The sequence below is a fragment of the Schistocerca gregaria genome, chromosome X (genome assembly GCF_023897955.1).
Source record: "Schistocerca gregaria isolate iqSchGreg1 chromosome X, iqSchGreg1.2, whole genome shotgun sequence".
In the NCBI taxonomy this organism is placed as follows: Eukaryota; Metazoa; Arthropoda; class Insecta; order Orthoptera; family Acrididae; genus Schistocerca; species Schistocerca gregaria.
The window spans coordinates 386,027,466-386,053,839 of NC_064931.1; the positions used below are offsets into that span (position 1 = coordinate 386,027,466).

At 38.8% G+C, this 26,374-nt stretch overlaps 1 protein-coding gene across 3 annotated transcripts in view; it reads right to left on the reverse strand.

Annotated features, from left to right (window-relative positions):
- Nucleotides 1-5,886: 5,886 nt before the first annotated feature.
- The window catches only part of LOC126298471 (adenosine 3'-phospho 5'-phosphosulfate transporter 1), a 91,450-nt gene continuing 70,962 nt past the window's right edge, over nt 5,887-26,374 (reverse strand). For all 3 annotated transcript variants that reach the window (XM_049989803.1, XM_049989804.1, XM_049989805.1), the window contains 2 exons: nt 19,838-19,963; nt 5,887-9,549 (listed from right to left, as the gene is read on the reverse strand). In XM_049989803.1, coding sequence (XP_049845760.1) covers nt 9,382-9,549; nt 19,838-19,963 — 294 coding nt within the window. In that variant the 3' untranslated portion in view covers nt 5,887-9,381. The remainder of the gene's footprint in view (nt 9,550-19,837; nt 19,964-26,374) is intronic.

A 26,374-nucleotide genomic window follows, 5' to 3' on the forward strand; every position in this document is an offset into this window, starting at 1 on the left:
TCGTATGCGTGTTTGGCGCCGTGCAGGTGAGCGCCACAATCAGGACTGCATACGGCCGAGGCACACAGGGCCAACACCCGGCATCATGGTGTGGGGAGCGATCTCCTACACTGGCCGTACACCTCTGGTGATCGTCGAGGGGACACTGAATAGTGCACGGTACTTCCAAACCGTCATCGAACCCATCGTTCTACCATTCCTAGACCGGCAAGGGAACTTGCTGTTCCAACAGGACAATGCACGTCCGCATGTATCCCGTGCCACCCAACGTGCTCTAGAAGGTGTAAGTCAACTACCCTGGCCAGCAAGATCTCCGGATCTGTCCCCCATTGAGCATGTTTGGGACTGGATGAAGCGTCGTCTCACGCGGTCTGCACGTCCAGCATGAACGCTGGTCCAACTGAGGCACCAGGTGGAAATGGCATGGCAAGCCATTCCACAGGACTACAGCCAGCATCTCTACGATCGTCTCCATGGGAGAATAGCAGCCTGCATTGCTGCGAAAGGTGGATATACACTGTACTAGTGCCGACATTGTGCATGCTCTGTTGCCTGTGTCTTTGTGCCTGTGGTTCTGTCAGTGTGATCATGTGATGTATCTGACCCCAGGAATGTGTCAATAAAGTTTCCCCTTCCTGGGACAATGAATTCACGGTGTACTTATTTCAATTTCCAGGAGTGTATTTTCATCTCGTTTTACAGCCACGAAGTCACCAGTCCAAAGAAATGCCTGTTTCCTGCTACTCCCTCCTTGCTTCCTTCCCTAACCCCTTCCCCAACCCCATCAGCTCAGGCAGTTGCTTTCAATAATCAAGTATCAATATTTAGTCTTAGCATGGCCACGGGAGTGTGCATTTGGGTGTCTGTGTGTGTGTGAATGTATGTACTATTGCTGGGAAAAAGAGCTAGCACTCAAAAGCTAACATGAATGCTGTTTTCTGTTGCTGTACTGTACTCATCAATCTGCCATATGAGGTGTAATCAAAAACCATGGCGAATAATTTTATTAGGAACAAACTAATAAGCTTCCATGGAATTTGGTTTAATGTTTTTTAATGTACTGTCCCTAGCTGGCAATGTCCTTATCCAAAGATTGAATCCATGATTGCATGCCTTTTTGAAAGGGTGATCAGTTGCTCTGTCTTGGAACAATCAGGAATATCAATATCAGGAATGATGTTCAAACATTTTTGTTTATGTACGGTTTTAATTTTTGGGAAGAGCCAGAAGTCTCATGGTGCTAAATCTGATGAGTAAGACAGATGTGAATACACTGGAATTCGTTTTCTGCCTAAAAACTCATGAATCAAAAAGTGAAGTGCATCACAGAACATTGTCCTGATGCAGAAGCAAGCCACTGACACATTTTTCTGGTCTATTTCTTTGTAAACTGTTTGAAAATGTTGCAGTATGCCTTTGTAAAATTCATTGTTTATAGTTGTTCCCTTTGGAACAAACTCTGATCACACTACTCCCTTAATATCAAACAAAGCAATAAGTGTGACTCTGATATTCGATTTTGACTCATGTACCTTTTTAGGGTGTGGAGATTTACTTGATTTACATTGGGAACTCTGAATTTTTGTCTCAGGATCATACAGATCGAAGCAAGTTCCATCCCCAGTTACAATTTTGACACAAAGTCCGAATCTTAATGAAGATGATCCATGAACTCTGTGTAAAATGACACACATTTTTCCTTGTGTTCATTACTCAAAAGTCCGGGAACAATTTTTGAACCCACTTGTTTCATTTGCAAATTATCACTTAAAATGTTTTGGACAGAACCGTACAATATGCTAAGTTCTTTGGTAAGTGTTCAAAAAGTTGTTCGCCTGTTTGAACCAACAATTTTTGCCACTTTTTGCACATTTTCTTCTGTTTTTGAGGTCAATGGATATGCTGAATGTCGCTTGTCTTCTGCCGTCCCATTTCGTTTATAAATCACTCATACAACTTGTAAACAGTCTTCAGAGATACAGTGTTATCAACATACAGGAATTTCAATATTTCACAAGTTTCATTGGCACTTTTTTGCAACTTGAAATAGAACTTAATGTTGATGCATCTTTCAAAATCCATGATGCATGATAGACACTGTAAAAACAACCTAACTCTAAAATCTCTGGACACTGATCGAAAAGTCAGAACGTGTTCCAACTTGATGTTGTCTTTTTTGACAGCTCAGGCAATTGGACAAATTACATCAAATGGTTGTATTGTAAGCAGATACTAATAAAAAAAATCATTCATGATCTTGTTTAATCACATCTCATAGGTGTGTAGTTACAACCATTGTTGTTATTATTATTATTATTATTATTACTATTACTACTACTACTACTGATGACAATGATCAAGAATAATTAAAGCAGCAGCTGCTCAAATTCCCGAAATGAATCCACTTATTGATAATGATTTATAATAAAGTAAGGCAGGGGAAGTTACAGCCATTATATTTCCTGAGGACTATGAAACCAGTCTTTGGGATGAAAGATGACAACGACGACAACCACCACCACCACCACCACCACCACCACTACAGATGTTTCCACAAATTGTGAAATGAAAATGTATGCAGTCAGTTGTTCATTCAAACGTCCTGTAGTGTGATGTAATCCAATATGGTATCAATAGTGAGAACTATAGATGGTTAAGAGTAATTATGAATGCTTGTGAGAGTTGTCTCTGCAACATTTGCCCGTTTGAGCACGTCAATGTTCAGGCTGTAGCCACACACGAGTATGACAGGGAACCATCACTTTTCACTCAAATTGTTATGTAGAGCCATGTCTCTCACAGAAAAAGGGAAGCTGATGTCCATTTCTTTGAGTAGCTACACTTTCTACTTTTCTCATTTTTCAGTCAATCAAGTGCAGTGCTCCAACTCAGTCTTTGGGCAGAAAACTATTAGTCCTTGACAAATGTCAGAAAAAGTAACATGGAAGTGCTGTAGAGCACTGTGTTAACAACCACAGGTCAGCAGCTGCAGTGTGGCGACAGATGGGTCACAATAACAAACATGTCAGTGGATTGCGAAGCGAGGACAGCCGACCTCAGCAGTATACAGTACTGGACAGCAGTAGCTGTGCAGCAAGTGGGGCGATGTCACTCCACGAGGACGAGTCTCTTGTTATGCCAATGTGACTAGGCACATGGTTTTAGTTGGTTGGTTGGTTTAAAGGCAGGAGAAGGGACCAAACTACGAGGTCATAGGTCCCTCATGGTTTTAGTGAAGCAAATGGGCATCAGAGGCACATAAGTAAGTATGGATTTTGAGACAGACATCATTTTTTGCTGGAAGCCAGCAGCACCACCACAACATCAGAGAGAGGACTGGGCACTGCCGGCAGCAGCCATGGGTTCCAGATTGGGCTGCACCTGCTGCCAGCACTAAGCCTTTCACGGGACTTGGTGCCACAGCCCTGCCAACTTGCAGCCACTTACATTGAGTTCCTAATGGGACTTGCTGCTGTAGTGCCAGCCGCCGTTCAACTCCAGTCTGAGGGCAGCAGGTTAAGTCCCAAGCACAGCAAACACCACATGCTGCCATGGTGGCTAGAGTGCTGCAACGCTCGATGTTTGACCGGTAACGGCTCGCCTGTTGACGGGGGGATCGAGCCGCTCTTGTCCGGCCCCACTCGACTCGACTCGGCCACGTACTCGCCCCATGTCTGTTGTCCGGATTCCGGAGACGCGGATAACCGAGCATGACCGGTCACCACTGACGTCTCACATAGCCTCGCCCCGGCCCGCTGCACTGTACTGTACAAATTCATTGCCTGCCTCTCTCTCTCTCTCTCAATACAAAAGTAGCGTTTCCAAGAATGGGTACATAACACAGCTAAATTCATACAGCACTTTCTTTTATAATTTTTACTGCCGAAATTTTGTTGTAAATAAAACATTGTTCGGAAGAGACCAATCAGTGTTAATGTAATTTGTTGTAAGTGTCCAATAGTGCACCTGATTATGCAAATCAGTCCACATATCAACTGTTGCAGCACGTTTTATTAATAACTTCCGCAATAACAAAAGGCATTATGCTGTTTCGTATTGCATCAGCTTGTTCTTTGACATATCTGCTTATAGTAGAGGCATGTGGCATGAGATCTGCCACGTTAGCGTCTCCATAATGCTCACCTAGATGTATTAATTCTTGGCTTAGTTCTCTGAAACCTTCACTGGAAACAGCATTAAAAGGTCTCATATCTTTAGCACACATTGCAACACACTTTGCTGTAATACTATTTTTTATTACTGCCAGTATCCCTGAAGGAGCTATATCTTTGTGAGGTTTCTTGCGACTGTGTTTCTTTAAATGAGTGGTTCCCAACTGAAAACACAATAATGTGGAGCAGTTTATGCACGATACGTACCCAGTAGATGCACTGTTTTCGTCTACAGCCAACCAAAACGTACTCCGTACTTGGCTGTTTAGACCTTCCCGTTCCTTCAATGTGTAAACATTTGTTTCAATCTTTCGTCTTACTGCACTGGCTTCATCACGCTGCATGATTACAGAGAGAGAGAGAGAGACACCACAAATGAGAAGCCCATACTGCCTGCAGTCTCACACGATAATGACACGTGTAATGTGAAGTTACATGCTACGTATTCAGTCATGTCTCCTATGCTCGGTCACTAGAACTAGTGTGGGTAGCCTATCCAGTTAGGGTGTGCTCGCCCCATCTCGTATTTTGTGCTCGCTTACTCGGTCATGCAGGACTCTAATGGTGGCTGCATGTGGGCCCGAGGGACCAATCCCCAGGCAGAACACCGTCCCAGCACAACACATAGTGCCGCTGACATCAACAGCCTTGGTCTCCAAAGGGTGCCGGTCTCAACTATGCAGGGCACCAGCTGAGGATCTATGGGTGAAAGCTGCCGCCTGTTCACCAGCACCAGCCAGGTACGATGGGGGAGGCATGCCTGCCTCACTACATCATATATTGAAATCAATGAAAGTTCTAGCTATTCACAATGTTTGCCCTTGGCCTGTCACCACCACTCACTCTTCCCCCAGCTTGCCTGTAAATTAGCTTTATTATTCTATCTTCACAGACATTTTACTGCAGTTAGTACTCCTTTTTACTATGTGTGTGTTAGATTTCATATTAAATGTAATGTAAAATATGAAGAATGCCTAGTAACATGAAGGAGTGCCTTTGATCTTCATCTTAGTAGTGTAAAGAAATAAACTGGCTGGAAAAAAATTAAGTCTTAAAGTTTGTAATGTATCTTACGCTTTTAAATGTTAGATATGAAAAAAAAGTTGCAGGAAGAAAGACATAATCTTTACCACTTTGAATCAACAGGCATACACAACAAAAAGGAGAGAAACACAATATACAAAATGGGCTCAGCTACAGAGAAGATTCCTACAGATACTGAAGAGCAATGGGAGAGAATGCAGTTTGCTTCTGGATAGCAGTCTTTATAAAATACATTTTAGAGCCACTACACGGTGAATGAAGCTGTAGCACATGCAAAATGGGTATAACATAAAAATACTACGATAATATGACAGAAATATAATACAGGAAAGTGAAGGAAAGAAAGATAGACAAGGAAAATTATGGAAAGAACTAACTATGACTAAATATAGTGATTTAAAGGAAGAGTATGCATTAGAACGTGTGTGTATTGACTCAGGATTGCTGAATAATTTTCTATACCACTGTTACTCTTTGTTACCTATAGCTTTTCTTGTTCTTGTTGCATGATTCACGAAACTTGACAGTTCCATATGTAGAATAAGATAATTTTGGACACAGACGTTGTCGTTATTTTTGATGAGTGTTATCTTTTTATTTGATGTAACTCACAGCATTTGGTTAATAAATATTTTTGAATTTTCATGCTAATGATAAATAAAATACAAGAGAGGTTTAAATCAAAATTTCATTTTACAAAATCAGAAAATATACAATAAAAATTGGGGCAGAATTCTGTGTTTTTCAAACATATAATAAAAAGTTTTTAACACATTAATATAACATGGTTATAAATGTTTTTTCACAGTGGTCTCCGTATTCCAGGTTAGAGAAACATTGCATATGTTCTAGCACTTAATATATTGTTATTCATCATTTCTTCATGCTTTCTTTTCTACATGAACTAAGCTACAATAGTGTCACACAGGAATTATGGAACTGGATAATTTCTAATGTGATTCTTAACCTTGAATAATTTATAATACTCTCTTTAATTTTCTAAATACCCATTCCAATATCCAAATGTTTATGTTCCAACTAACTTTCCCACTGCAAGGCTTCAAATTTGTTACAGTGTTTGTGGTTTTGGGTGCACTGAAACCTTGTGAACATATATAAAAGGGCACTGGAAAGCACACACTGCAATATTTTGTAAACTCTGGGTTTGGAAACCACCATGGTGGAATGTCTACAAGACAGTAATAGGGGAAATCCAGTAATGTATGCAGTTATTTCATACAAAAATGCACATTTTAGTTGAAGTCTTACAACATGGTCTCCATCATTTCCAATAAAATACTTTTAGTTCTGTACACAGAGCCTCTTGTTAATACCACTCAGTGGCAAAGGAGTTACTAAGTCTGTCACATTATTTAAAAAATTATGACTGTTGAGAGTAATAGTTTGGCATGTGTACATTAAATACATATGGAACACAATAAATTCACATTTCTAGAACTCCCACTTCCACATACATTCCAGGAGAATTGGTGAATTAAACAATACACACAACAGCATAGCACACTTTCTTCATTAAGTATCTTACAAATGTATGACCACATAAATCAAAGTATCAACATTTACAACAAAAGATAAATACAGTGCATATTAATGGAAAGTAAGGAATTGGTAATGGCAAAGGTCATGTATTATCAAACATCATCATACAAATAATACTGCAGTTTTGTAAAGCTTTTGAGATAAGGCTATTTTTAATTCCTTTGCTTTGGGAGCATCTAAAATTATTCAATAATTTATTACTCCCATGGAGTCTTGACAAATTCATCACATATAGAAGACAGTCCAAAGTTATGCAGAAAACCAGCAATGTTTTTTTTTTTTTTTTTTAACACATGCTCACTACTGTTCAAAATTTATTTATACATTGAATCACCAAAAACTGAGATTATAAATGCTTTTGAGCTCTGTTTTCTAACACATTACTCTATTACAAACATGTTAATGAATAAGCAAATATCTAAATTTGAACATGTACAACTGTTATTCTCATCTTTAAAATTTTAGCAGTGTTGATGACAAGCAAATGAAAGGCCATCTAACATTTGTGTAAAGCCATTCCACAAACAGAATATAAAGCTAAACAGCAGCTGGTATGGTTAAGGAACATTGCCATTGTAAATCTAAAAGGTGTCACTGACCAATCAGCTAATCACTCTGGAGACTGATCCAATCAACAGGTTGCCAATATTAGTCATATAAAAAGAAAGTTGGTGAACTATCAACATTCAGTTAATGACAATAGGGTGTGTGGGTGGGGGTGGGGGGAGGGACTGACTAAGACCGCAAACATTAAAGTCAACCAGAAGGCTTATGAGAAAGGAAACAATAATCATGTAAAAATTATCTGAATACAATTAAAATATCCTTCTGTATAATTTTTATACAATATCTTAATAGTTCTTAATAAAATATGGCTAGTGGCACAGTTTGGTTTCTGAAGAGAGTCAGAAACATAATAACTGAATTTTCTTTATTTATTTTAGATTTCGTCGACAAAATATTGACCTAATGAACCTTCCAGCCAGAAGCCACAAGTATACACTAGTAAGCTTTAGACATCCTGTTTGGAAGTAACTACAGTGCAATTCAATGCACAAAGTCTCTCTGGAAATGTAGCGGCTCTGTCATCTGTTTGTGACATGATATTGTACCATCTCCAATTTTCCTCTACACATTATCATTCACATTTTATTTTTCTTAACTGATTTCAAGCTAAGTTTTATGGGTTTGGCATCATGTAGTAAAGTACTGGCAAGCTCTGTGGAATGGGGGCCCATTTGTTGCAATTCCAGTGGATGGCATGCAGCAAGCGAACTGAAGCCAATCACATTCCACACATACATTTATGATGAAGGGCTTGCTAGGCAACAGCTTCATAATGCAGCACCAGAGCTTAGAATGAAATTGGTATTTAAAATTATGTAAATTGTCTCATTCATGTAAAAGAGTTCATCAATACACAAAGTAACTTGGAAAATTTATAAAATAATGAGCTAGTTTTCTTAATTTTCAGAATTTCTGACTGCATTAAAAACAAAATAAAAGACTACATGGACATTCATTCAAGTAACTTACAGGTATGTGAATTATCTACTTCTGGGTTTATACCATTCAATGTGAGTATGTTCAAGAATCATTTTCTGAATCAGTAGCCAATGTAATTATGACACTGTACAGTCTGTGGTAGTGAATCTGCTAGGTGAAAGCTTCAAACAACTATTTCGACAGATGGAAATAAGAGCATTTCCATTCAGACTCAGTGGAATGTTAGCATATTTACTGTTGTAGGAAACAGTATACTATGTCTCAAACACTGACTTTAGTGCAGCATAGTAGTTTGTGGAAGATCATTTTAACTTTAACACAAACATGCTCATGAAATTGTTAGGTTATTTGAGATCTGCAGCATTTTAGTTAGTGTCATTGACATTTATAAACCACATGGACAAAACAGTGGCAAATGAAGACAAAAATAAATGTGTTCTGATTGTAAACATCCATAAACTCAAAAACACATAGAAAGTGGGAAGATATATTGTAGATGATTTTGCATAGCTCAAATTCAGTATAAGTTTATTCTTGGCATATCCAAAAACATTATACTGAGTTATGTTACAACACAAGAGTAATTCAGATAAAACTCTGCATTCCAGCACTTACTGACTGGTCATTTAAATTACTATCATTATTTTACATCAGATGCAAAATAATTATTGGCCTCAAATATCAATAGCCTTTTTGTTTAAAAGAAGACTGTTATTAATTTGTCTTTTCTGTTAGCGTTTAATGTCTCGTCGACAACAACTAATTACAAATGGAAGAGAAGAAAAGGTAGTGATAAACTCAACTTCTTTTTCCTCTCTCTTAATCACAGCAATGTCACCATCTTTGCTCCACTTATCAAAATTAGTGATTCAATCCATCATTACTATTTCCATTAGTTAGCTTAATCTGTGCTACTTTGTTACACAAACTGAGCCTAACTATCATTCTGCCACCCAAGGATATTTCTAAAATGTGGCTTACAAAATAATACAGAACATCATCAGTAATGGTTGCTACATAATTTCAATGACTAATTTTACAAATAAAATAAACCTCAGTGAAGTTGGGATGCAATGGAAAAATGAGTTAATGGCCATTTCTACACCTTGATCCCAGCAGCCACTTGAGTCTTCTTTCTAATTGAACGTAACCTCTGATTGCAGTACACTCGCAAAAAAATTGATATAAAAACTACAAATACTCCAATAATGCCAAGAGCAGTAATATGATGTTGATAAATTATGCATGATAGCAAGATGGCGAGGCCCTGCAATAAAAAACAGTTATACAAATTATTAAATATCAAAGTGTTACAAGAATAATTATATTACAAGCCTAAAAAGAAGTTTACTGAGTGTCAACTTATGCAGACTAGTCTTGATAATAACTCTCAGAGACAATATTTGACTTAATGAATTCCAATTCAGAAAGTGCACAAAGATGTACTAGCAATAAGAAATTAAGATTTCTGAAAAAAGAAGTTTGCACATGAGAAAGAAAGTGCCAATATATCTTTCTGGTACCAAAGGCACAAAAATCAGCACATGAATGAAATAAAATGGAGCAGAATGATGTGTATTGAGGAAATGGGTCTGTCATATAATTAAAAATTTTGCTTGTATGTATGTCTGGTGTGTGTGTGTGTGTGTGTGTGTGTGTGTGTGTGTGTGTGTGTGTGCGCGCGCGTGCCACCTTGATCGATGAGAAGAACGTTGCTTAGCTGAAGGAGCATTTCAACAGTTGCAGACTTGTCTGTGTCACTGACCAGGTGGCGTGGTTGCTCACTCAACTGGTGGCACAACAAGAATTACAATAGCTTCCACTGCCCAAAAACTTTTGAGTGTCTCAGCCTGCCGCAGGAATGTCGTTGCTGGTGGTGGTGGTTAGTGTTTAACGTCCCGTCGACGAGGTCATTAGAGACGGAGTGCAAGCTCTGGTTAGGGAAGGATTGGGAAGGAAATCGGCCGTGCCCTTTCAAAGAAACCATCCCGGCATTTGCCTGAAACGATTTAGGAAAACCTAAATCAGGATGGTTGGAGACGGGATTGAACCGTCGTCGTCCCGAATGAATGTCGTTGCTGGCATGCTGAATGACAAAATGAAGTTCTTTAAGATGAATTGCTTTTCTTATCCTTGGGTCCACAACCATCAAATATTGATTAAAAGATTATGGTTTCACTTTGGCTGTTATTATCTGGAGAGAGGGAGAGGACAGAAAAGTATAAGTTTTATTCGCCACTGTTGGCCAACTTCAACAACATGTTTATCATCAGTGTGGTTGAGACTTGTACATCTACACCTACACCTGCAGGTACATGATTACTCTGAAATTCACACTAAAGCGTCTGGCATAGGGCTCATCGAACTACTTTCACACTATTTCTCTACCATTCCACTCTCTAAGAGTGTGTGGTGAAAATCAAACACTTATATATTTATCTGTGAACTCTGATTTTTCTTATTTTATTACAATGATGATTTCTCCCCATGTCATTGGATGTCAACAAAATATTTTCATACTCTAAGGAGAATGTTGGTTGATTCAGGAGAGGGGACCAAATAGTGAGGTCAATGGTTCCCTCGGATTAGGTAAGCATGGGAAAGGAAGTCTGCCATGCCCTTTGAAAGGAATCAGCCTGACATTTGCATGAAGCATTTTAGAGAAATTATTGAAAACCTAAATCAGGATGGCAGGACGTGGATTTGAAACATTGTTCTCCCATATGCAAGTCCAGTGTACTAACCACTGCACCACCTTGCTCGATGAGAAGAACGTTGGAAATTGAAATTTCACGAAAAGATCCCATTGCAATGAAAAACGTCACACATCATATCCATGACATTGTCTCCTCTATTTTGCGATAATACAAAACAAGCTGCCTTTCTTTGAACTTTTCCGATGTCCTCCGTCAATCCTATCTGGTAAGGTTCCCATACTGCACAGCAATATTCTAACAGAGGACACACACGTGTAGTGTAAGCAGTCTCTTCAGAAGATCTGTTGCATCTTCTAAGTGTTCTGCCAATAAAACACAATCTTTGCTTCACCTCCCCCAAATACTTTTCTACATGATTGTTCCAGTTTAAGTTATTCATAAATGTATTCTGTAAGTATTTAGTTGAATTTGCAACCCTCAGATTTGTGTGACTTATCAAGTAACTAAAATTTGACTCTAAATAATGAAAAGTGGGAAGCTATCCACATGAGTGCTAAATCCTTTTAGCACTCATGTGGATAACTTCACACTTTTCATTTAGAATCAACTGCTACTTTTCACATGATACAGATATCTTTTCTAAATCATTTTGCAATTGGTTTTAATTATCAAATGACTTTACATGACACAGTAAATGACAGCATCCTCTGCAAACAATCTAAGTGGGCTGCTCACATTGTCTCCTAAATTGTTTATATAGATCAGGAACAGCAGAGGACCTGTATTACATCCTTGGGGAATGCCAGATGTTACTTCTGTTTTCCTCGATAATTTTCTGTCAATTACTACAAACTGCAGCCTTTCTGAGAGGAAATCATGAATCCAGTCATACAACTGAGATGATGCTCCACAGGCACACAACTTGATTAGAAGTCGCTTGTGAGGGATGCTGCCAAAAGCCTTCTGGAAACCTAAAAATATGGAATCAATTTGACATCCCCTGCCAATAACACTCATTAGCTCATGACAATAAAGAGGTAGTTTTATTTCACAAGAATAATATTCCTGAATCCATGAATCAATGTTGGTTGTTTGTTAATAAATCATTTTCTTCTAGGTAATTCTTAATGTTTGGGCACAGTATATGTTCCAAAATCCTACTGCAAATCAGTGTTAGTGATAAGGGTCTGTAATTCAGTGCATTACTCCTATTTTCTTTCTTGGTTAGTGGTGAGACTTGTAGAACTTTCGGGTCTTTAGGTATCAATATTTCAATAAGTGAGTGGCTGTGTACAATTACTAATATGGAGCTATTGTAGCAACATACTCTGAAAGGAATATAGCTGCTATACAATCTGGACTGGAGGCATTGCCTTTATTAAGTGATCTAAGCTGCTTTGCTACACCAAAATGTCTACATTTAAGTTAATCACGTTTGCAGTTGTTCTTGTTGTGAATTCTGGAATATTTAATTCATCTTCTTTGATGAAGGAATTACAGGAAATTACATTTAGTAAATTAGCTTTAGTGGTATTGTGATCAATAACATCACCAATGTTATCATGCAGTGAAGGCAGCGATTGTGTCTTACCGCTGGTGTACTTTACGTACGACCACAATCTCTCAGGGTTTTCAGCCAGATTTCGAGGCAAAAGTTATTAAAAGCATCTCACACTGATGTTCAGACTAAATTTTCACCTTCTGTAAAACTTTGGCAATCTTAGGGGTTTTGCATTCTTTTAAATTTGACTTGCTTTTTTTCATTGGTTCTGCAACAGCGTTATGATCTGTTTTTTGTTCCCTGGGGCTATGTTCCATCTGTTAGTAATTTATTTGACATAAATCTCTCTCCACTGCTGTCAATACTATTTCTTTGAATCGAAGCCACGTCTTGTTTACACTTTTATAGTTACTTTGGGAGGAATGGAGGCTGTCTCTTAGGAAGGCATCAAGAGAATTTATATCTGAGTTTTTAAATAGATATATTTTGTACTTATTTTGTGGTTTTGGGTGTTGCTGTATTCAGTCACCCTAAAATGACCTTGTGGTCACTAACCTCCGTTATAATGCTCCCTATTTGCTTGGGATTATTTGTTGTTATGAGGTCGAGTATGTTTTTACAACCATTTACACTTTGAGTGGGCTCCTGAACTAATTGTTCAAAACAATTTTGGAGAAAGCTTTTAGTACAATTTCGGATGATCTTTTATGCCTACCACTGACTTTAAACACCTATTTTTGCAAACATATTGAGGGTAGATTGAAGTGACCACCAAGTACAATTGTGAGCAGGGTACCTATTTGAAATGACAATCAAGTCTTCTTTGAAATGTTCACTAATTGTATCATCTAAGTTGGGAGATTGGAAAAAGGAACCAAATATTAATTTATTCCAGTTGTCCAGTATAGCCTTTAACAACACTAACTCACAAGAACTACCAGATAAATTTCACTACAAGATAGACTACCTCTAACACCAACTAACGGATGACTGCCAACTGTATTTAATCTGTCTAACAATGGAAAATCCAGGATGGAATAATGACAATATTATGAAAAGGACAGACTGCTACTTGCTATATGGCAGAGGTGTTGAGTTGCAGATAGGCACCACAAAAAGACCTGTCAAATAAGTAAGCTTTTGGCCAACAAGCCCTCCATCTGAATCAGACAACACACACACACACACACACACACACACACACACACACACACACACACACAAAAAAACAAACAAACAAACAAACAAACGGTACTCACACACAAGAACACTATCTCTGACTGCCAAGGCAAGACATCAGAAACCAGACACAATGATCATGGTGTGTGTGTGTGTGTGTGTGTGTGTGTGTGTGTGTGTGTGTGTGTAATCTGGTCGCCTTTTTGGTCGATAACTTACTTGTTTGACAGAATTTTTGTTGTGCCTATCCACTACTCAACATCTCTATTATACGGTTATGGTGAGTAGTAATCTATATTTTCAATAACATTGTATTTAATATATCCTTTCTGAACACTGTTACATTCTTTATTAACATTTTGGGTGAACTGATCTCCAGCTTTAGCCAGCTTTCAGTACCTGTAATCATTTGTGCTTCAGTGCTTTCTATTAGCACCTGGAGCTCTATGTTCTTTCCCAACACAGGTACAATTTACTACTAATAAAACCTATAGTTTCTATATCACCCCTGCATCCTTTGAGACAGAAACCCTTTTGGTTCTTTCGTGGGACCTTATAACCAACCCCCCCCCCCCCCCATTCACTCCTCACAGCTCACAGCTCCCACTAGCCATGTAGCCACCTCCAGGATGTAGTGGACCACTGAGCTATTAAGCGCAAACCGATTACCCATCGCTCTATGGCCCAAGTCACGGTTTTCACAGAACCACCTAAGCCTCTGATTCAGACCTCCACTCAGCTCTGTATGAAGAAGCGCAGACAGTCCTGTCAACAATGCTACAGAGAGTGAGTTCTGCCTTCACCTCACAAGCAAGACTGGCAGTCTTTACCAATTCAGCTAGCCACCTGAAACCAGAGTAAATCTCTTTCGATCTAAAGCAGCACACATCACTATTGCCGACATAAGCCACCTGCAGCTGGTTCACCCTGTGCTCTTCATGGCATCTGGAAGGACTCATTTAACATCTTGTGGGACTTCCCTTAGTACGCACACAGAGTGCACACTGGATTTTCTTCTTGGCAGCCATGTTTCTAAATGACCTCATTACACTGAACTGGCCAATAGTGATAAATAAAACATTGTATTCAAATAAGGACAGCCACAGCAGAACCATGACCTCCCTTAAGTGGTTTTGGATGACTGCTGCTTCAAACTGTCCTCCAGTAGTGAAAACATACAGCTTAGACGCTTCTGTGGTGACTGCATTCTGGCAGCCTGCATTTTCAAGCAATATAAAGTGTGGCAGTTTGGGATGTTACTCAATACAATGTGCGTTCTTGACCCTTATGTATTAAGGGATCACAGAGATTTTATAGCCCAAAGTACTAGATTAGATTAGATTAGATTAGATTAGATTAATACTTGTTCCATAGATCATGAATACGACACTTCGTAATGATGTGGAACGTGTCAGGTTAATAAAAGATGTCTGTACAAGAAATTACATTACACAAAATATTGCATGACACTAATGATTAAGTTTTTTTTTTTTTACTTACTTTATATCTAAAAATTCAGCCAATGAGTAGAAGGAGTTGTCATCTAGAAATTCTTTTAATTTATTTTTAAATGTTAGTTGGCTATCTGTCAGGCTTTTGATGCTGTTTGGTAGGTGCCCAAAGACTTTTGTGGCAGCATAATTTACCCCTTTCTGTGCCAAAGTCAGATTTAACCCTGCATAGTGAAGATCATCCTTTCTCCTGGTGTTATAGGTATGCACACTGCTATTACTTTTGAATTGGGTTGGATTATTATCAACAAATTTCATAAGGGAATATATATACTGTGAGGTTACTGTGAGGATCCCTAGATCCTTAAATAGATGTCTGCAGGATGACCGTGGGTGGGCTCCAGCAATTATTCTGATTACACGTTTTTGTGCAATGAATACTTTTCTACTCAACGATGAATTACCCCAGAATATGATGCCATACGAAAGCAGTGAATGAAAGTAGGCATAGTAAGCTAATTTACTGAGATTCTTATCACCAAAATTTGCAATAACCCTAATAGCATACGTAGCTGAACTCAGACGTTTCAGCAGACCATCAATGTGTTGCTTCCAGTTTAACCTCTCATCAATGGACACACCTAAAAATTTTGAAAATTCTACCTTAGCTACAGACTTCTGTTCAAATTCTATATTTATTACTGGAGTTTTGCCATTTACTGTACGGAACTGTATATACTGTGTTTTATCAAAATTTAAAGAGAGTCCGTTTGCTGAGAACCACTTAATAATTTTGTGAAAAACATCATTTACAATTACATCACTTAGTTCTTGGTTTTTGGATGTTATTACTATACTTGTATCATCAGCAAAAAGAACTAACTTTGCATCTTCATCAATGTGGAATGGTAAGTCATTAATGTATATCAAGAACAGTAAAGGACCTAAGACCGAACCCTGTGGGACCCCGTGCTTGATAGCACCCCAGTTTGAGGAATCAGCTGTTTTAACATTACACAAACCACTTGTTTCAACTTTCTGCATTCTTCCAGTTAAGTATGAATTAAACCATTTGTGCACTGCCCCACTCAAACCATAATGATTTAGCTTATCTAAAAGAATTCCATGATTTAGCTTATCTAAAAGAATTCCATGATTTACACAATAAAAGGCCTTTGAGAGATCACAAAAAATACCAATGGGTGATGTCCGGTTATTCAGAGCATTTAATATTTGATCAGTGAAAGCATATATAGCATTTTCTGTTGAAAAGCCTTTCTGAAAACCAAACTGACATTTTGTTAGTACTTTATTTTTACAAATATGGGAGGCTACTCTTGAATACATTACTTTCTCAAAAATTTTTGATAGAGCTGTCAGAAGAGAGATTGGGCGGTAGTTGTTGACATCCGACATATCCCCCTTTTTATGCAATGGTTTTACAATGGCATATTTCAGTCTATCAGGGAAAACACCCTGCTCCAAAGAGCTATTACATACGTGGCTGAGAATTCTACTTATCTGTGGGGAACAAGCTTTAAGTACTTTGCTGGAAATGCCATCAATTCCGTAAGAGCTTTTACTTTTCAGTGAGTTTATTATTTTACTGATTTCAGAGGGAGAGGTTGGTGGAATTACAGCTGTTTCAAACTGTGCAGGTATGGCCTCTTCTATTAATAGCCTTGCCTCTTCTAGTGAAGATCTAGATCCTATTTTCTCCACAACATTTAAAAAATGATTATTCAAAATATTTTCAATTTCTGATTGTTTGTTAGTGCACTTGTCATTCAATTTTATTGCACTAAAGTCTTCCTGTGCTCTTGGTTGCCCTGTTTCCCTTTCAATAATATTCCAAATTGCTTTAATTTTATTATCAGAGTTACTGATCTCAGACATGATACACATGCTTCTGGACTTTTTAATAACTTTTCTTAGTACCGCACAATAGTTTTTATAATATTGAACAATTTCGGGGTCAGTACTCCATCTTGCTGTTAGATACAGTTCTCTTTTGCGGTTGCAAGATATTCTTATTCCTTTAGTTAGCCAAGGTTTTTTATATGTTTTCTTGGAATTATGTTTAACTATTTTCTTGGGAAAACAATTTTCAAATACCCTTAAAAATGTATTGTGAAATAAGTTATATTTCAAGTTTGCATCGGGTTCCTTATACACTTCATCCCAGTCTAGCTGCTGTAGGCTTTCCCTAAAGTTTGCAATATTTATATTGTTAATTGAACGCACTGCTTTGAAAGTCTGATTTATTATACTGCATGGAGCTATGTCATGTACTGTAACAAGCTGTGCACTATGATCTGAAAGACCATTCTCAACAGGATAAGCATTTATGTCCTTAAACTTATCTTGGTCTATAAAAAAGTTATCTATCAATGTACTGCTGTTCTTTGTTATCCGAGTAGGAAAATCAATGACGGAGCTCAAATTGAAAGAACTGAGTAATACTAAAAGGTCATTCTTCCTATTACACTCTTTCAGGGAATCAACATTGAAATCCCCACAAATGATAATTTGCTTCCCCCTGTCTGACAGATAGCACAACAAAGCATCCAAGTTTTCCAGAAATAGCTGGAAATTCCCTGAGGGAAAACTCCTCATGTTACATTATAGCAGGACAGTGTTTGGCCACACAGACATGGACTGTGCATGTCTTCTTCAAAGAAAAAAATGTACCAGTGCTTCTCTGGCTTGCACATTTGCTTCATACGTCACCCTCTGCCCATGTCTGCAAATTTGGTTGTCAACATGTTCATCACAGTTCTCCTCCAACCACTGTTCAAATGGTTCAAATGGCTCTGAGCACTATGCGACTTAACTTCTGAGGTCATCAGTCACCTAGAACTTAGAACTAATTAAACCTAACTAACCTCAAGACATCACACACATCCATGCCCAACGCAGGATTTGAACCTGCGACCGTAGCAGTCGCTCTGTTCCAGATTGTAGCGCCTAGAACCGCACGGCCACCCTGGCCGGCTCCAACCACTGTGATGGATTTTGAACTCTCATACATATCAAATGGAAGGAGACACCCCAGAAACACCTTCAGGCCTCCTTTGATTCAATGCTATACAATTCAGAGTCTTTGGCTGCAGTATATGGGGGCTTCACATGATGCTTGAGATCATGTGCAGTTCTGTAGCCTTAATCATTTGTGTATTTGCACATACTTAATCTAAACGGCAAATTTCATTCAGTCACACGTGTCCTTCTTGGTGTTGCAACTTTCACAGAATTAACTATATTGAAATCTATTATGGTAAGGAAACTTGGAGGCATGTCAGCAAGTAAATATTATTAAGTGAAGTGACACCATTGTAAAATTGTGGATGTCTATAGTGGTAAATGTAAAAACTATTAGTAAAGCAGATTCTACATCATTAGCAATCAAGTCTAGAAACCTATAGTGTTCTCACTGTTAAAATTTCCACATTTTTATCTTTTCACTTACTCTCACTTCTGCCTTCTGTTTCCATATTTTAATCATTACAAATTTGTCACTGTTAATTATGTTATCTCAGTAATCACAGTATGTATTACTTGCCCTCTTCATTACTTCTGTCTGTGTGCTAAGTAGATTCTCTGTAAGAATTGACAGCATACAGTGGGGGAGAACCAAACATAGTAACCAAGTACCCACTGATTCAGAAATCATCTACAATAATGAAATTACATTTTTTTTTCACAGTCATTACGGACATATGCCCAGAAATGCATGCCGAGGTGTACAGCTACTTGAAGGTAGAGATAAAATATGTTGAACACTGTAGAAATGACCCTGGTATCAGCACCTAACCGGTGGCCCACCACCACGGGGTAAGCAAATGACTATGTGGCACATTCTCCACAACAGCCAGTATCAATTTCACACAGCATACAGGCCTTATAACTGACAGACTTGCCTCTATAGTGACGGTTTTGCCACTGGTTCATCACACACACCACCATGTTGCTGCGATTTCTGACAACCACTTGATTCACAGATGAGGCTACTCTTACGAGGGGCAGTACTGTCAACCTTCACGAAACCTGCCTGTAAGCTATGGAAAAATCCTCATGCTATGGTTGCAGTGAACAATAACACCAATTCAGCCTAAATGTGTGGGCAGGGATTATTCAGAGCTGCCTCTTGAATGCGGAGATAAAACACAAGAACAGACAAAATGTTCCCACTTGCCTTGTGGGTTCTCGTGTTGCTGTCTATCACTGAAACCTACACTATCACAGATTTAGGATCTTCACCTTCTAGAGGTTGGACCTCCCTTGAAGCACATTTCTGGCAATTTAACCATTACATTTTTTGGACCTTATCCACTCATGGATCATTTCCTGCAGTTCATCCCTATTTACTAAAATTGCCCTATATAGTACTAATGTGGCAAATACTAGAAATAGAGAAGGAAAAATATACATGCATGCATGCGCGCGCGCGCACACACACACACACACACACACACACACACACACACACACACACACACACACAAGTGCAACACCCCCCCCTTCCTCGAGAGAGAGAGAGAGAGAGAGAGAGAGAGAGAGAGAGAGAGAGAGAGAGAGAGAGAGAGAGAGCACTACGTAATCATCATACTTATTGCACTGTAACCACAATTACTCCACTACCACACTGCAAGGACAGAGAGCGATGCAATATGTATTTTATGTACTGGGAATAATAACCATTATTGTAAGTATGGCACAATAAAACTAGCAATACGTAAAACATAAAATAAAAGCCAATTCCCTTACCTGTCTAATAGTCATAATTATTGCAAATATCACAGGTCCAAATGTAGAGATTGTGAAGAAAATGAAAAGCTGTCCAGCAGCTGAACAAACGGATAGAATCAGGCAATCAAATATGAATTTTGGAAACTGCAAAAATGAGAAACATACAATGTAAATAAATCATTTTTACCTAAAATAGAACAACATTCATAAAGCAGGATTTAACCTTTGGAAGAAGAAAGATCTTTTTTTATTTTAGTGATAGAACAAATCAGTACAGAAACATAGCTTTATTTTTATTTATAAATGTAACATATAATGCCTCTACAATTTTTACAATAAGAAAACAGTGGCACTACTTCATACACTCCATATTACTGAACGACATGCGCATCCTATCTCTGTTGCAGGTTGCCTACGAACAGCTTCTAGGGGCCAACAAAAATTTTATTTTCAATAGTCCACATAATTATTGACCAAGTTTAGAAACATAAAATACTGTCATACCATACTCATTAAGAGGTACAATCTTAAGTTAAAGGTTTAATCCATTAAGGCAAGTATTAAATTTAGTAACTGTGTGTATGTCTTACAACAAATTTTACACGCATTTTCAAACTGTTATGAAACTTTTTCTCAATTTTGTTTGTTTTGTTTTGTTTTAGAGCACAAAAGTCATATGTGCCATGTCAGAAGCACCGAAGACGAAAACTGTCAATGAAAAGGGAGCCGGAGCTGCCCGGCGGTGAACAGGCCATAATACGATTAATGATGATAGCAAAGAGGATGACACTCAGGACGGAACCCTGTGGCACACTGTTTTCCTGGATAAAGGTGTCCTACAAGGCATAACCCTCACATATCTTGAAAACTAGGTCTGTTAAAAATTCCTGAAGGAAACGGGGCATGTGGCACCAGAAGCCCCATGTGTACATAGTACGGAGGATACCAATCCTCCAGCAGGTGTCGTAGGCTTCCCCCATATCGAAAAACATGGCCACAGTCTGGTATTTCTGCAGAGAACCATTAATGATATGGGTTGACAAAGTGACAAGATGGTCAACTGTACAACAGTGTGTTCAAAATCCACACTGTGCAGTGGTTAGTAACTTGTGAGACTCAAGCCACCATACCAGCTGGGCATGACTCAAACTTTCTATCACCTTGCTAACACAGTTGGTGACAGAAATAGGGTGGTAGCCAGAAGGAAGGTGTTTGTCCTTAGCGGGCTTAGGTATGGCTATAACAGTGGCTCCATGCCAGCATCTGGGAAATGTGCCCTCTGCCCAGATGCAACTGTTTGTATGAAGGACAAAGTGCTTGCCCACACCATAAAGGTTCAACATCTGAATCTGAACATCATGCAGCCCTGGGGCAGGGGATCAGGATGAACTGAGAGCATGATCTGTCTCACTCATAGTAAAAGCAGCATTGTAGCACTCACAATTCTGAGAAAAGAAGGGTATCACCCGAGCCTCCTCCAATCATTTATGATGGAAGAAGGCAGGGTTATAGCGGGTGGAGCTCAAAAACTCCGCAGAATAGTGGCCCAAGGTGTTGTAGATAACAATAGGGTCCACTATGGTTGCTCGAGTACGTGTCGGAGAGAGCGGACCACTTGAGACAACGGGAAAAGTGGTCAATGCAGAGTGAGAAGTCCAAATGGGAATAGTTGTGTGTGGAGCCTGAAAGGAACATGGATGCTCCGGTGTTAAGGCAGATGAGGTTGAGTTGACTGAGAAGGTCAGCTAAGAGAGCACCTCTTCGACAGGTTCTGGAAGAGCCTCAAAGGGGATTGTGGGCATTAAAGTCACTGAGCAGCAAAAATGGGTGAGGAAATTGCCCAATAAGCTGGAGGAAGTCTGCCCTGGTGACCTCGAATGATGGAGTGATGTACATGGCACAAAGGGAAAAGGCGAAGTGGTGTTCCCAGCCTGAATTACACCATGGATGTGAGGGTACTCTGTGTACCCAAAATCATCCGATTCCATTCCTACTGATCACATCTGACATGCCTGGGTCCATATTCAAACAATTTCTGTAAATCGTGTGTGATACTTCAGTGGTCACGAATATTTTCAGTGACTTGTAGTCCTTGTTACTATGTGTCACTATTGTAAGCAGGGTAAGAGGATTCTACATGCTACTAGGAAGAAATCTGTAATTCAGCTGCTCAGTAATGTAGCGTAATTTTCAGATTATCTGTGCACATTAAGTAATCTTTGTGTTTCCGGGTTGGGGTTCAATATTTTGATGAATTGAAATCAACTGTTCACGCTAAATGAGTTGTTATTTAAGTGGACTTTCAGACTTTTACAGTAGAGCCACACGAAATAAACGTCTGCCTTAACACTGTGGTTTACAGTCTTGGTTTCTCACAACATGACACAAGAATTACACGTTGCCCATTTTCGTGCAACTATGAACAAGGTTTCAGCAATGCATATCTTCCCAAAATAACACAGAATATGTATGGCACCTCTGATTTTCAGAATCATAGGTTATTTTTGCTGTATTAAAAGGTAGATAGAATTTGCTATCAATTCGGATTCCATTTAGGACTAATAGCATGATTCAGCTTCTTAATAAAAACATTTTTCAACAGTCTAAAGCATTTTCCAGAAAATTGTTGGATAATATACATTCTAAGAAAAAAAGCCACTATGAAGATAATATACGAATGGGACAGAAATCTGTAGATGTGATGTATATGTACAAACAAACAGCTAGAATTTCAGAAAAAATTGTACGATTTGTTCAAGAGAAAGAGCTTCACAAAGTGAACACATCAGTAACACATTAGTTCAGCTAAGGGTCTTATGCAAAAAGCTATTCAGCTTGGCACTGATCGATAAAATCGTCGGACGTCCTCCTATGGAATAATGTGAAAAATTCTGTGCAACTGAAGCGTTAGATTGTGAAAATCTCGAGCTGACTGGGAGGCCCTACCCATTATGCCCTAAATATTCCCAACTGCGGAGAGATCCAGCTATCTTGCTGGCCACACATGAATACAAACACTAGAAACTCTCACCATGTATGTGTGGGCATTATCTTGCTGAAATGTATGCCCAGGATGGCTTGTCATGAAGGACAACAAAGCGATACATAGAATATCATCGGCATACCGATGTGCTAGGGTGCCACAGGTGACAACCAAAATGGTCGTACTATGAAAAGAAATGGCACCCCAGACCATTACTTCCATCTGTTGGGGGGTATGGAAAGCGACAGTTAAATTTGTATCCTACCACTGTCTGGGGCACCTCCAGACACATCTTTTCTGGTCATCGGGGCTCAATTCAGAGCAAGACTCATCACTGACGACAGTTCTGTTTCATAAAATGAGATTCCAACCTGGATATGCCCAACACCACAGCAAATAGGAACATTGGTGTATAGTGGTCAATGGTAGTTGGTGCAAGTGGTGCCAGCAGCACAGCCACCTTTCGGTGAGCCAACTATGAATGGCCCCTGTGGTCACTGAAGCACAAGTTGCATGTCTGATCAGGGCTCTGAGTGCCTTTCCAACAATTGCTCAGTCCTCATGTTCTACTGTCTCTCTAGGTCAAACACTTCCTTCTTGATGCGGTGTTCAGCCACAGTCCACCCATTCCTACCAACATCGTTGAATAGTGGCACCGCTCCTATTCGAATGTCAAGCATTTTGTTAATTACTCCAAGTGGCTTCTTCGAGTCCAACTACACATCCTCTCTCAAATGCTGGCATATGCGTATGTTGTTCACTGGCCTTTCTGTGAGGCACAGGCACTGTCCAACAGAGTACACGGAATTACATTTACAAAGACTTTATGCCCTGGTTTTGATATGTCCCCTCTTTACTATCACTGCCAGCTGTGCAGTGAAACTACATTGCAGTGTCACACATTCATTGAACCACCATCAAAGTTTACAATTTTGCATTTTCTGTTGATACCTGTATAAACAACAATTTGTGACCAATCTGCATAACTCCTTAATGGTCTGCATCTGCATCTTCTTCTTCTGCTTAGAGTGTAATTTCCAATAGCTTTCTGTGATTTCAGGTTTACCAGTGGAACAGCATTGTTAAACTTTAATTATTTCTGTGCTGTAAATTTGCATCACCACATTTTACAAATTTGTTTGAGTTTGCCTGTTACACAGCATAATATGCAGAAAAATAACCATGACAATTTCTTTCTCCATTCCAGTGCTCTGTGAATAAAATAGTGATTAACGTGAAGTGCCTGAATGCATTAATTTTTCTTTTATCAGGTGTTCCTGGTGTTAGGAAAATGTTGGTTTTCGTCACTCAATACACACGCGGTATTTTTGTGATGACTTCAGTAACTGTTTAATTGCCAGTAAAATATACATTATTCAAATATTATCATAAGAACTGTGTTACAGGAATTGTTATAAAATATTTAATGTCAACAAATTAAAGTCCCGATTGATGGAAGTCATCTGTAATGTTACATCATACCCAGTCTGCTAGTCACTTGTGTAACAATTACATCTGCAACAGTTTTGCTGTCAATATGAAATGCAAGTTATTCAAAAAATAATGATTTGAGACATTCTTGGTATGGTTTAAGTGATTAAAATTCATGTGTGTGCACTTTAGACTTCACACTATGTAGAGCCACATTCTCTTGTCATGGTTGTTTCTGCTCATTTGCTGGATCACATGCTAGGCAGGAAGGACTTTACAGACTACAGTTATATGCTGTTCTTCACATGGCAAAAATGAATAACTTCAAGACTGATTAAAAAAACTTGCAGTGCATCTTAGCAGCTAAAATTTGGAAGTGCATTTAGTGTATTCCTCCTGCATGAAAAATTTCATGGTAGGTTTTGAAATGTTGGACTGGCCCGTTCCCTTTTAAGTTACCTGCAGATAAATCAGCGACCCCTGATGACAGAACTTGTACCACAACCGTGCCATGTGCCTACTTGAAAAATTTTCAATGACTAGGGAGTAGGCAAGCATTACATAAGTTTATAATATGTTTCACAGCACAGGCTATTTGTTCATTTGTATTGAATTGTTCACTTTAGTAAACTTATGGGCCTTAATAATAGTAACCTTGAAATATCAGTGTCTTCTATTTGTTCTAGTTTTTGTGTGTGTGTGTGTGTGTGTGTATGTCAATCCAAAAGTGAGGTAACACAAGCTCTCATGGCTGAAAGATTTCTTTGGCTGCCTGAATTAACTGCTAGGAGCTCAGAACATAGCAGCCACAGTGTTAGCACACAACTAAAATCATCTATGAGATGGTCCCATTCACAGGAATACTGTCACATGTAACTGTGCACAAGGTGGCTAAATTTATAAGTGTAAATAAATTGATGACTTGATATGGAACTCTGAGATTTTTCTGGGGAATTTTAATGTGTTGACTCCTAGACATGTACAGTATTATTCTTGTACCATGAAGAAAGGGGTAGGTTTAATATACAGTACTTAATAATGACAAGGGACATTTATACGAAGAGTAACAGTGTGGTTGGCTGCAAAAATCTGCAACCGGTGACATTGTATCATTCCTGAGAAATTCAGCAACCAACAAAAATGTTTACTCTAGATTTTCAGGCAACTCTCAGAACACATGTTCACTATAATAGGGAGCAGTGAAAATGGAGCAGAGAGAGAAAGGTCACTTTCCTCACCCCTCACATGTTCCCTCCTGTAACTGCCAATGACCAGCATATAACTCAGCCCATACCTTTAAATGCACACTATTGTGAGTGCTGTATTTATTGTAGGTGCCATCCGAGTAACACAATAATGAGAAAATTTTCAAATGAACAACTATTTCTGACACTGATCTTGCAGTAGATTCACACAGCTGCCACCAGCACAGTTTTACGACTCTACTGTAAATAATCTTCTCCTTATGCACTTTCTGTATCCAAGCTGTCTTTGTTTACTGAGGGAACTTTTATTGTGATCACATACTATCCTTTTCCTGGTTATGAGTTGTTATTCAAATCCAAGACATACAGGGCTAAATATAGACAGCCATAGCAAGGTTTCCAAATTTCTTCGTGACTTAAAAGAATATTCCAAATGAAATCCTCTTAGCACCACATGGTGCAATCACAAAGGCATGTTGTGAGTCATTAAACAAAACTTGCAGCAGAACAAGTTATGGAAACCACTGATGAAGAGAAGTCCAGTCACAAAAAACCATTAATGGAAGACTGCCAATATGTGGCCAATTTCCAGAAGGTTCTCACTGATCACACTTTATTTTAGAATTATGTTATTCTTGTGAACATCCAGTACATCGAAATGGGAGCCACAGGTCTTAAATAACAAGACTTAGTTCACAGGGGAATCACGACATGGGAGGCAGGATTATGAAAACAGACTCCAAAAATAGAAAAAAGGAATATGTATTATGATGCAAAGTTTAGACATAGTAGCGAGTAGGGCAAACTTTCTGAGAGAAATAAACAAAATCAGGACACAAAATAATTATCAGGCCATTATTTGTCAGAATGAGAGATGACTTGACCAAAATCAAGCCAGGAACCATATCTGGTGGTTACGCCAGTTATCATTCAGAA